Source organism: Phoca vitulina, unplaced genomic scaffold (genome assembly GCF_004348235.1).
Source record: "Phoca vitulina isolate PV1807 unplaced genomic scaffold, GSC_HSeal_1.0 scaffold92, whole genome shotgun sequence".
NCBI lineage: Eukaryota > Metazoa > Chordata > Mammalia > Carnivora > Phocidae > Phoca > Phoca vitulina.
This window is the reverse complement of record NW_022589795.1, coordinates 565,417-577,954: the sequence shown is the minus strand read 5'-3', so window position 1 is coordinate 577,954 and position 12,538 is coordinate 565,417. Positions and strand designations below refer to the sequence as shown.

The 12,538-nt window shown below is 55.4% G+C and overlaps 1 protein-coding gene and 1 pseudogene across 2 annotated transcripts in view; both read left to right on the top strand.

Moving 5' to 3' along the window:
• Positions 1–292: 292 nt before the first annotated feature.
• ACLY (ATP citrate lyase) overlaps positions 293–12,538 on the top strand; it is a 41,756-nt gene continuing 29,510 nt past the window's right edge. For both annotated transcript variants that reach the window (XM_032396489.1, XM_032396488.1), the window contains exons 1-8: positions 293–447; positions 4,640–4,821; positions 6,024–6,146; positions 7,818–7,880; positions 8,332–8,522; positions 9,010–9,089; positions 11,149–11,279; positions 12,091–12,209. In XM_032396489.1, the coding sequence (XP_032252380.1) occupies positions 4,663–4,821; positions 6,024–6,146; positions 7,818–7,880; positions 8,332–8,522; positions 9,010–9,089; positions 11,149–11,279; positions 12,091–12,209 (866 nt within the window). In that variant the 5' untranslated portion in view covers positions 293–447; positions 4,640–4,662. The remainder of the gene's footprint in view (positions 448–4,639; positions 4,822–6,023; positions 6,147–7,817; positions 7,881–8,331; positions 8,523–9,009; positions 9,090–11,148; positions 11,280–12,090; positions 12,210–12,538) is intronic.
• Positions 10,163–10,682, top strand: LOC116626909 (annotated as a pseudogene).

Below are 12,538 nucleotides of genomic sequence, written 5' to 3'. Positions count from 1 at the left end.
GCGGTCGTCGGCCCAACCCCTATGTGATCAGGCTACGGCTCCCCGCCCCGTACGTTCTCCTCCCAGCGTAGCCCCGCCCATCTCCCCACACCGAGGCCCCGCCCCCGGACCCGCCCGAGGCCTGCGGGTTCTGGAGAGGCGGTGCCTGCCAGCCATCTGGACGGACGCTCCAGGTGGACTACAAGTCCCAGCATCCCTTGAGTCCCGCCCCTGGGGCGGAGCTATACCGGGCAGCGAATTGGGAAAGCCCTGGCGCTCAGGCTAGGAAACGCGTGTGACCAATCGCGGGGCCGCTCGCGCCGTGTGCCGATGGGGGCGGAGAGAAGCCCGCAGGGTCCAGGACAAAAGCCGGATTCCGAGCGGCTGCTTGAGGCTGGAGCGCTCCGGGCTTCGGGCGGTGAGGCGGGGCCTGCGGAGGGAGCGCTACGCACGGACTTTCGCAGAGAGGTTAGTAGCGGGCCGCTGTTTTCGCGGGAGGGGCCCTACCTGCCCCAGGAGCTTCCTGCCTCCCTCCCCCAACCCGGAACCGCCTTCCCCGACGCCTCCTTGGTGCCCACGTGCCCTCCCTGCACCTGCTTAGAAGTTTTGGGGGTCTTCGCCTTAGGTTAGCCTTCGCTCGGAACCCGGCCGGTGGCCGCGTGTCGACCACCCCACCCCCACTCTCCCGCATTCCAGTTTTTGGGAGTTTGCACGGGGTGTGCCATCGTCCTGGCTTCTCTTCCCTTCGCAAAACTGCATTTGTACCATCCAGGCCCCCCTCACCCCGACCGGGGCCAGTCCTCGAGCCTCTTCGGGCTTTAGCGGGCTCCCTCTTGTCCCCATCCGGGTCTCCCCACCGGATGCGGGGGACGGGAAGTAGGAAGAGTGGTGGCCACTCGCCCCACTCCTACCCGGCCTCAGGCCCTTCCTCTATTTTTTGTGGAGAGTCGACTGAGTCCCGCGCCGAGAAAGTGGAGGGAGCGAGGGGGGCGCGCAGCCTTGGTGGGCCACGCGGGGCCGGGCTGCTCCATGGTGCCCGAGGCCTGGCCTCGGCGCGAGGACCTGCCTGTGGGGCAGCGGCGCAGGAAGGACCCTCCTCGCACTGGAGGTGCCGTCGGGCCCAGCGTCTAAGCGACAGATGGCCGGGGTGCCAGTCTCCCTCCCCACCTCTGGCGCTGACGCGGAGCCTGGCCAAGGCTGGATCCTGAAGGAGCCGGAGGATGCTGCCGCCGCCCTCCTGTAGGGCCTGGCAGAGAGCCAGACCCAGCGCCAGCTGCCCTCTCCAACCTTGGCAGATACTGTGCAATACCGAGGACTTCTGCCATTGCGGGGGGGCGGGTCCCCTGGGGTCTGCCTGGCAGGAGGATTTGGGAGGGCGGGGAGGAGCAGTGCATGGCACAGTTTGGCCAGCCAGCCCACTCCTTCCAGCCTTTAACTTTGCTCTTTCAGCCAGTGCAGGTCCTTGGAGATCCAAAATATTGGGTGAGGAAGAGCTGGTAGACCCCAGCTGCCCAGGGCGGGTAATTTTCATCTCTGAGAGAACTTCAACAGCTTGGGCCAGAGTGACAGGAAGAGCCCTTGGACATGGGGCAGCTGGTGCCTCCACCCCCATTCTGACACTATGCTTGCTGCAGTAGGGGACCCACACAGAATTCTGCCTCTCCCCTTTACTCTGGGAATTGCTTGTCCTCTCAAAAACAAAAACCACACCAGTCCTATGGAAACTAACCTAAAAATGGGTGCTCTTTGTTTTTCTCAGAGAGATACTCTAAGAAGCATCCCTAGTGGTTCCTCTGCACTGGCTGCGTCCCAGGGGTACATTTCTGGGGAACAGGCTGCTTCATTCAGCCTTGCTGTGGATGAACTCAATCCTGGGTCACTTACCTGTCTGCAGAAAAGACCCCATTCAGCTCATAAAGTCCTTCCCTTGGGGAGATAGAGTGAGAGAGAGAGAGAGAGTGTGTGGTCTAGTTCCTTGGCATGATTACCCCCAAATGATTTATACTTTTACTTGTTATTAGGTGACAGTTCCTGGGGCCCCAAAGCAGACCCCTGGGATCTTAGCTCTGTCCTAAAACCACCTATCATCAGTTCTACAGCACATTCAGTTTCTGGGGAGGCAGCCAAAGGCTTCGGTGGGGTGGATCCCCAAACCCAGATTGGTATATACTTTTTTTTTTGACACTTTAAGTCTCAGTGTCACTAGAGTGGGTGGTCTGTGGTCATAATCGTAAGCACCTTGAAATGATATGCACAGTCAGGTAGGGGCACATTTTTCTGGGCTTCAGGTGCTCAGGAGTCTGAGACCTCAAATAGGTTAAGAGCCGCTGCCTTAGACTTCTGTGACCCCTCTGAATGATTACATTTTCAAGTTTTCTCCACTCCGGCTACTCCCTGAGTTTGTGAGCCTTACGCTGCATTGGTGAATATGCGGAGGCCAGATTCTTTCCCCACTGTTATTCTATCATATAAATCCTGTCTTGGCCTTGAAAGGGCCTGTCCCATCTAAGCCAAAGTGCTCTGGTGGCATATCTGTTGTTTTGGTAAGCTGGCAAATCTGTTCTATCCTGTATCATCCCCATGTTGTATCTCCCCGCCCCTCCCCCCCCCCCCCCCCAGGAAATGAACTCTTGCGTTTGAGATTTAATCTGGGGCTCAAGAAAGTTATGATTTTTCAGCACAGAACATCCCTTTTCTCAGCCTTATCCTTTGTCTGCTTTGGGAGGTGCCGGGTCTGGGGGGTCGTTGCCGGGTCTGGGGGGTCGTTGCTCTGGTAGTGTCTATCGGACTGCTGTCTGCTGAGGAGGCTTAGCTGAGGGGCTCCTTCCTCCTGGAGTTTGTGATTCCAGGTGTTTGATGTGTCTGAACTGCTGAGGGTGGTCAGCAGCTGCTGCCTCCTTACCCTGCTCGATCTACCCTGGGTTGCACTCTGTTTGGGAGGGGGGTGGGGGCTGGTGTACCCATCTGATTTCAGGACCAGTTTTTCTGGTCTGAAGTCAAGAAGGTTGGGAAATGGAGCTGGAGTGGGTGGGGGGTGGAGGACTGTGGGGCACTGGGGCTGGTTGAGGCATCGCCTTCAGAAACTCATGTTGAGTTGGAGCCGGAAGTCATCCCAGGGGAAGGCCAGAAGAGGGAACATTTCTTTTGAGCCCCTTCCCAGCTACCCCACTTTGGGCCAGACACCAGACTGAAAGCACCCATTGTGCTGAGCTGGAGACTAGCTGGGAGGCTGAGGGGGCCAGCCAAGCCAGGGTTAGAACCTGAAGCCCTGGCCTGGCCAGTTGGGAGAGAGGTGGAGTGTGGCCTCTGGAACTTTGGCCTTCCTCGAGCTGGGGATGGAGACCAACCTTCCTGGGTGTATAACCGAGCCAAGCCTCTAACTCCGCCCTCCTTTATTTGAACTTGACTTTTCTTCCCCAGCAAATGCAGCAACTTCAGTTCTGGATCTTTGTGGGAGAGATTGGAGTGACTTTTCCTGGTCTGGCCAAACTCTTAGCATGAACGACAGTTTCCTTTCCCTCCCCTTGCCCCTGTTCCTCTCCCCAACTTGCTCCTCTCACTGCCCATGAAAGAATGGGTGTGTCAGGGCATAGCAGTTGGGGGGAGAGGGAGATAAAGAAATTGTCATCACAGACCCTTCTGTGAGGTGAAGGGGGACACGGCCTGGTCCTTGGAGAAAAACTCTCAGGCTGAGGGTGTGGGGTTTTCTGTGGACCAGGAGTAAAGGATTTGGGTTCAAGTCCTGGGTCCCCTGCTTATTAGTTTGACTTTTGGGGTAAGTTACCTTAATTTCTCTGAGCTTTTATTCCTCATCTAAGAAATAGGTGTATTTCAGTGTACCTCACAGGGTTCATAGAAGATGAGCATCTCCATACATGTGACAGAGGATGACTTTTGTCCCCTCCCCCAGCTCTGGCTCAGTTAGAAGTGACCAGTACAGGGCGGTCCCCAGAGACACCTCAGTTTTGCTCTAAATTAGTAGCTGGGTGACTCAGTGGGGTGGATGGGATGCACTGAAGGTCACTGTTCCCCTGCCCTGTGTCTGAACTCAGGGGTGGGAGTCTAGTGTCCTGGGAGAAATGAACTCTGAGATGATGCTTCCTCTTGGCTCCTCAGGGGCGTGATCCTGCCTGAGGTTAAGTAAACTCACCCGCCTGGTCCTCAGCCTGGTGGTGAGAGTGTAAGTGTGTGAAGTGGGTGAGTCTGGGTGTGGGGGAGACAAAACCTGTAGGGGGAGTAAAGGTAGCCTTGCACAATTCTGGCTGGGTGCCCCATAGGTCACAGAACCAAAGGGTGTGTTTCAGTGTCTGTGTGGGACCTTGGGTGGGACCAGTGCTCGGTTTGGGTCACACCACTGGTATTTCTGTCTCCCCGTCCAGCTGCCTTTTGCTCCAAGACAAATATGAGCTGGTTTGCTGAGAAGAAGTAGGGACAGGGTTGAGGCCAAGAGTCCCGGGGAAAATGCCACCTTTCTTTTTTTCCACCATCTTCTCTCTCCCATCATTTCCTGATCCTTGAGCTCTCCCTTCCATCCCTCCCGCTGGGCCAGTCCTCTTTCCCTCTCTTGAGGAGCACTGAGATCTGGTTTTATTGTCTGGGGGCAGCTGGACACGGGTCTCTTTCCCCTGCCCCTTCCCACCAGCTCCTGTTCCCCCAACAGGTAGAGCAGGTCCCTCTGCAGCCATGTCGGCCAAGGCAATTTCGGAGCAGACAGGCAAAGAACTCCTCTACAAGTACATCTGTACCACCTCGGCCATCCAGAACAGGTTCAAGTATGCTCGGGTCACCCCTGACACAGACTGGGCCCGCCTGCTGCAGGACCACCCTTGGCTGCTCAGCCAGGTGAGCCCGCCCTCCCCGGGCCCTGCTTCCAGGCCCAGGGTCAGAGGAGAAAGGATTGGTTTGGTGGAGACGTCACAGCGGGTCACGTAATGGCAGACTGCCCACATCCCTGGGCAGCATGCAGTGGGCTGCGCGGGGTTTCATGTTCTGCTGTGGGCCCCACATGTCGAGGTGCCCTGGCAGGGGACAGCGCATGGGCTTGGAACTAGACAAACTGGAGTCCAGATCGAAGCTCTCTGTTGATTAACTATGTGGCCTGGACCTAAACCTCGAGGTTTAGGTTTAATTAAAGGTTAACTAAAGTTTAACTCTTTAAGTTAAAGGTTAAACTCTTAACTTTTCTTGAGTTGTCCGGTTCCGCATCTGTCAGATGGGTGGAACGCTCGCCTTGCGAGCTCTAAGGATTAGCAGTAATGTCTGGAAAGCATTTAGTGTGCCATCTGGCACTTGGTCGATGCTCAGTAAAAGTAGGTGTGTGCCCCAATCCCCCAGGTAGAGCATAGCAGGATTGTGTCAGGTCTGCGAGGAACAGTGCCGTGGACTTGGTGTAGAGTGGCCGATAGCCTTGGGCGGCTAGCCTGGAGTCGAGGCTCCTCTGTCCGGTTCCCTGCAGGGCCCCTGTTGGGGAGGGCAGGCTGCCCAGGCAGGGCCTGGAGAGCAGGACCAGGACCCATGGCGGCTTCCGGGGGTGCACGTTCCCTCCCCCTGCCTCAGGAAGTGGTGCCTTTCCTGACAGGCAGTGTGAACAGTGCCTGGGGGCTGCTTGCTGGGCTTACAGGCAGGATCAAGCACCGGGATGGGACTGACCAGATCTCTAAGGTCCTTTGTCACCCCAGGGCTCTGTCTTTCTGCTCCTCCTTTTGGAACACAGGTGCTGGTCCATATTCTGAGGAGTTCGTGGTTCAGTGAAGCTAAGATAGCACATAGGGAGGGTAGGGAATCATTCATTCAGCGGGTATTTGGCAAGCACCTACTCTGTGCCAGGCCCCATCCTGGGCACAGATGGCTCTGGATTCCTGGTTGTCAAAAGAAAGGTGTAAACTGGGATAGGTGAGGAGAGCTTCCAGGAGTTGACCCTGAAGAATGGCTGGGTGGATTGGAAGCCATGCAGGCTGTCCTGTGCTTTGGGTTCCAGAACTATATATAGCCTTTGACTCTCTTCTTTCTTTCCTTGTTCTAAGTACAAACCCCTCTCGTTCCAGAGCTTGGTGGTCAAGCCAGACCAGCTGATCAAACGGCGTGGAAAGCTAGGCCTCGTGGGAGTCAACCTCACTCTGGAAGGTGTTAAGTCCTGGCTGAAACCACGGCTGGGACAGGAGGCCACCGTGAGTATACGGGGACAGGTCGGGGTGGAGGCGCTGTGGTAACGGAAGCAGATGCGGTCAGCTCCAGATCAGCAACCCTGTGGGTCACCCCGCACCCAGACACACTGCAGCCTGGGGAAGGCGAGGGTCTTGCAGAGCTGACTTGAGTAACAGGGCCAGGCCTGGTGCTCATTCCCAGCTCTGCCATCAGGGAATGGCAAGATGGGCTGCAGAACTCACCCCAGTACAGTTCATGGCCAGGTGGAAATGGCCTGTTTCTTAAAGGCAAACATGGAGATGGGTCTCTGTGGCCCGTTCAGGGAATTCCATTCTTTTCAGTTTCCAGCTTGTGCCGTGTATGTCTAAGAGGGTGGGTAAGAAGAAGTTCAAGAAAGAAGACACAGACTCGTTTAGGCAGAGACATTATTGGGCCAAGAGCCTCAAATGAGACTGTTAATACTGAAGAGTAAATTCGGTTCTTGGCTTCTCCCAACTTTGTGATTAATGTCAGCTCTGGAGATGAGAGCTAAAGTGAGATATGGTTTGGGAAGGCTAGGAGAGGCTCAGAGATAAAATTGCAGTTCTCCTTCTCGGTCCTAGAAGGGGCTGGGGAACAGGAGAGGGGGAGGGGGCTGAGGTGTCCCTGAGACCGGGGAGGGTGTGCTGTCCTGTCTTGGGGGACTATGACCAGGGGTGAGCTGTTCTCTTCCTTGGCAGTCCCGGATGTAGGATGAGGATGGTGATGGAGCCGTCTGCCTCTTCTACTGGGCTTTCTCAAATCAGCTCTTAGTGGTAATTCCCCAGTTTCTGGCTCTTGGAGTAAAGAGGGCTTCTAAAAGTCGCACGTGGACCTGGGGGCGGAGGGATCTTGACTGGCCTTTGTGCTTGCAGGCCTTTGGGGAGAGGACAGCAGGGTTGGGGGCTGAATGGTACGCCAGGGAGGTCCTCATGCGCCCTTCTCGGCTGGCTGTTGGGAGGGGGGTGTCAGCCCCAGCAGGAGCGGCTCATTACCTCTGATGGATCACTGTCTGGTCCCTGACTCAGCAGTGACGCATGCAGGCGGGCGGGGGCTTCGGGACACTGGGATGAGGGCTGTCTCGCCTCAGCGGCCACCAGGGACACACTCAAACTGATTAGCTCTGCAGGCCTGTTGTCCTCAGCCAGGAAAGTGTGCGTGAAGTTTTCCCCGTCAGGCTCTCACTCCCTCCCCCGCTGTGCCACCCCTGCTAATTCTGTGGGCCTGGACTTCCGTCCTTGGGCTGGGTCTCTCTGCTTGAGCTCTGGGATGGAGAGCCTTGATTTGTCTGGGCTCTGTAATTTGTGCAACTGATGGCAGGATGGAGAGGACTCCTGATGCCTGTGCTTTGGGGGCCGGGGCAGCGCTGTCAGTCCAGCTCGTTTGTCACCCTCCAGAGGAGGCAGAGCAAGAACGTGTGAGGTCAGTACACTTCCAAGTGCGGCCGACACGAGGGCAGTGAACGGAAGAGGGGAATCTCATGGATACTTCTTTAGCTTAGGGCTCTGTGACCACATTGCCCTGGTTTCTGGAAAATCTCTGTCAGATGTTGTGGCAGTAGTACGTGGGCCCTACCTCCGATGGGATGGCCAGTGGAGGGAGCAGAGGGCAATCCTCCTGCTCTGGGGAACAAGGTGTGCTGTCCATCTAAACTTTAGCTTCCTTGATCCCCATAGGTGGGCAAGGCCAGAGGCTTCCTCAAGAACTTTCTGATCGAACCCTTCGTCCCCCACAGTCAGGTATGTGTGAGGTGGCTCCAGGCTGGGTCTTCTCCTTCCCTTTGTGTTTGTCGACCCTAAAATGCTAAAGGAAGAAAGCAAGCTGCTGGAGAAAAGTCAAAGGGACCAGAGTCTCTGAAGCTGCACCGAGGGTCTGAGGGGTGCCATGGAGCAGGGAGTCCAGAGATGGAGCAGGGAGGAATCGGGGCTGGTAACAGAGGGGACTTCTCAGTGCTGGGATGAGAAAGACTTGAAGGCAGGCACCCTCCCCCAGGTCAGGTCCCCGTGGCTGAGGCTGGACTGTCTGCTAGCTAGGCAGTGGTCTCTTCTCTCCTCTTGTCCCCGAGGGGAAGATGGTGGACAGGTCTCCCCGAGTGATTGTTCTCTACTAGGGTTTTAGAAATGAGACCACAGGGGCTGGGCTCGCCAGTTCAGTGCCCCTCACCCACGTGGTCCTGTCTTCCCCTTCAAGGCGGAGGAGTTCTACGTCTGTATCTATGCTACCCGAGAAGGGGACTATGTCCTGTTCCACCATGAAGGTGGGGTGGATGTGGGTGACGTGGACGCCAAAGCCCAGAAACTGCTCGTTGGCGTGGACAAGAAACTGAATCCTGAGGACATCAAGAAACACCTGTTGGTCCATGCTCCTGGAGATAAGAAAGAGTTGAGTGAGAGGGAGGGCCAGCAAGTGGCAGCAGGGGAATGGGGAAGGCTGACAGCTCTGGGCACAGAGCAGGGAAAGCAAGGCAGTTTTCCCTGTGTGGACATCCACCCTGCCCCGCCCCAGCATCTGGGTGGGAGGGTAGGCACAGTCCTTCCCTGTCCCGAGGAGGGGCGCTGGGGGTGGACAGGAGGCTGGCTCAGACTGAAATATGCCGTCTGCGTCCCTCACCTCGTTGCCCCTGTCTGTCTGGCATCACTGTCTCCAGCTTCATGCCTGACAGCTCCTTTCCGCCTCAGTGGCTGAAGAGTGATGTCCAGGGAGCACGGTTCACAGAGGAAAGTGAGAGGTTGGCGGGGCGAGTGTTAGGAAGTGGAGCTGTCCGTGGCAGTGAGAGATTGCTGTGGGGAGGGAGTGTTTGGGGGCTGCTGCTGGGCCTGCTCCCTGGCTCCCTGAGGATTGACCATCCCTCTCTCCCTCTCCCTCTAGGATTCTGGCCAGTTTTATCTCTGGCCTCTTCAATTTCTATGAGGATCTGTACTTCACCTACCTCGAGATCAACCCCCTTGGTAACTGGCTGTGCTGGGGGTGGGGGTGGGGGCCCTGGGCAAGGTGCAGTTATAACAGGGTCCCCATGCCTGTGGTAACCCTGGCCTTGACCTTCGGAACACCAGACCCCGCACTCATAGAGGGCAGTCCAGACAGGTGTATGGTTGCAGAGGAATATCTGGGCTCATGGAATGCAGTCTGCTGTTTCTGAGCTCTCAGAAGACAATGATTATTCCTCTTTTAAACCAACTCCAGCTTTCTTTGGTTTTAATTTGTTCTGTGATGGGGAAGTCCTGATTTTGACCTGAATCTCTGCTTAGTGGCTGTTCCTGCCAGTGGGTTAAGCTGTGCTACCAGGGTCCGGGCTGCCTCTGCACTGATCTGACTACTTAGGCTCTTCTTTCCTCTCTGTGCCCTTGGAGCACCGCCCCCCCGCCCCAGGAGTTGGTCAGTCATTGAGCCCCAAGGCTGGGAAGATGTTGGTCCAAGCCTCTCAGGCTGTGAGGGAGGAGGGTGGTAGGAGCTGGCTCTAGCCAGGGCTGCTCAGGGCAAAGTCCGATTCCAGGTTCCAGCTGGGGATGCAGCCCCTCTAATGAACCAGATGGCTCTGTGCTAACTTAATTAGCTAAATGACCCTGGGGTAAAGGGAAGATGGATGTCCAGTTAGTTGGCAGTAAATGAATCCTGGCTGGGGGCGCAGTGCATCCCGAGGCTTCTCACTCCCCTAGACACTTAAGGCTTCACTTAGCTGACCTCAGGAAACCCACCTGGACACACCTGGGGGGGTCTTCCGATAGCAGTCAGTATCTTAATGCTTTTTGTTTTAAGGGCAAGACTGTGGAAGGGGTGAATGGTTAGATTGAAGGCATGGAATGTAGCATTTAAAAAAAAGTTTAGGGGCGCCTGGGTGGCTCAGTCGTTAAGTGTCTGCCTTCAGCTCAGGTCATGATCCCAGGGTCCTGGGATCGAGCCCCATATTGGGCTCCCTGCTCCATGGGAAGCCTGCTTCTCCCTCTCCTGCTCCCCCTGCTTGTGTTCCCTCTCTCACTGTCTCTCTTTCTCTGTCAAAAATAAATAAAATCTTAAAAAAAAAAAAAGATAAAAAAAAGTTTAAAAATTGCCATGGTGAGATCATCCAGTAGCGGCGGCCAGCGAGGAGGCAAGGCATGGTGGCGTGATGCCGTGCCTTTCTTTGATGTGCAGAAAAGGCTGGGCCTTAACTTAGATCATTGGATGACAATCCAAAGTGCTGAGCAGCCTCACAAGATTCCAGGTCGATGCCATGCTTTTTGAAAAAGAATGGATAGAATGTGCGCCTGGAATCGGTGGTACGCGTTGCAGAGAAAGCGTGCAAGATAGAATTTGATGATTTCGTAGAACGTCTGAGTGACGTCAGGAGGCAGTGGGATAAACTAATAAAGGAAGGGAAGTACGCACCTCCACCTCACCACTTGGGCAAGCAGGATCCTAGGCCCTGAGCAGAGCTGCTGCTGATGGCTGGAGGCTGATTTTCATGTTCTCTCTTCTCCAATGGAAAGTTCAGTTACTGAAAACCTCTTTGTGAAAGTGTCTAAAAATAAAGGATTGCTCTATCCTGTTTAAAAAAAAAAATTACCACGGCACAGGGGCACCTGGGTGGCTCAGTTGGTTAAGCGTCCGATTCCTGATTTCTGCTCAGGTCATGATCTCATAGGTCACGGGATGGGGGGCTCTGCACTCAGCAGGGAGTCTGCTTCTTTCCTTCTCCCTCTCCTTCTGCTCCTCCCCCAACTTGCCTGCACCCCCGCCAATAAATAAATAAGTATTTTTGAGAAGTTGTCATGGTAACTAAAACAGACTTTCCTGTCGCATTACCTATAGGTCAGAGGTTGGGGGCAGTCTTAAATAATTTATTTTTCTTTTAATGGGGTAAAAGTTGTGTGGAAGGGCCATCTGGTTTTTTGTGGAGCTGGACAGTTAGAGTCTGGGTGGGACCCCAGGGTGGGTGGTTGGTGTGTGGGGAAGCCTGTGGAGGGGTTTGGAGGTCGGCGGTCGCCTCTGCCTGGGGCCTGCATCTGATTGCCTCTGCTTTTCTTGCAGTTGTGACCAAAGATGGCGTCTACGTCCTTGACTTGGCGGCCAAGATAGATGCCACAGCCGACTACATCTGCAAAGTGAAGTGGGGTGATATAGAGTTCCCTCCTCCCTTCGGGCGTGAGGCTTACCCAGAGGTATGGCTGCTCTGGGGAGGAAATGGCGGGTGAGGGGACCTGGGAGAGGGTGACTGATATCAGAGGAGCATCGCCTCCCTCCCCCCCCCCCCCCCCGCCCCACTGTGGGCTGTATATTTGGCAGGAAAGGAAGGTTGAGAACCATTTAATTTTCTTAAAACCCCAAAGGAGGTGGGGGTGGGAGTCAGCCAAGCCTCTGAATCCTGGCCAGAAATCCTTTCAGACTTCTCTCTCAATCAACCTCCCTGGGCTCTTAACTTGATTTGTTGATAATTCCGAGTGGCTCTTGCTAATCGTGCCAGAGGAAGGTAGTTCTTTTGGCCACTTGCTGAGAATTTTAATAGCTCTTTCCCACCCCATCCTCTTGAGAGGTCCTCACAGCAGGATCAGGCCTGTGAGTCATAACCCAGGCCAGGGGAAGAGGCTGGGCTGGGAGAAGGGATGGGGTCTGCAGGTGGAGAGGCTTGTTACGAGCCAGGCAGGCAGACGTTGGGAGTGGGGGGCTGTGGCAGTAGCAGGGTGACCTAGTGAGGCTTAGGACTTGGGCAGAGGGCCAGGACTTGAGGTCGGAGACAAAGGAGTAGGGAAGTTTGTCCCCAGGCAGTGACTTTGGCTGTGGGTGGTTTTGGTACTTGAGGATGTCATCATGTTTTGTCCCAGGCACGTAGGGCCCTGCCCAGCTCCTCTCCCTGACCCTATTAAGGCTTGAGGACCTCTTCATGTATCTCCAGGGAAAGGAGCAGGGTCCTGGGAGCTGGGACCCAGTGAAGGGGGTACCTCCAGGACCCACCTGTTGCTGTCTGGTCCCTAGGAAGCTTACATTGCGGACCTGGATGCCAAAAGTGGGGCGAGCCTGAAGCTGACCTTGCTGAACCCCAAGGGGAGGATCTGGACCATGGTGGCTGGAGGCGGTGCCTCGGTCGTGTACAGGTGACAGAGGGGCTGCTGATGGGAGGGCAACCAGGTCTGCCTGGAGTCACGTGTGCGTGATCTGGATCAAATTGCTTCACCTCGGAGTGGGGATGGGGATCTTCATTTCCTCCCCTTGGTGCACAGCAGAGACTCTGGGGAACGCCTGTCCTCTACGCTGTTTTCTGCAACTTTCTTGTTTACTTCCAAATGAGATTGCTTTTATTAGTTTTAATCTTTATAGTTAACGTTACATGCTTCATGCAGAGGTACAGTAAATACAGAGAAGCACCTAAAAGTAAACATTGCCTGGCTGTTTCCCCACCCCTCCTTCCCTCCTTCCAGCTGTT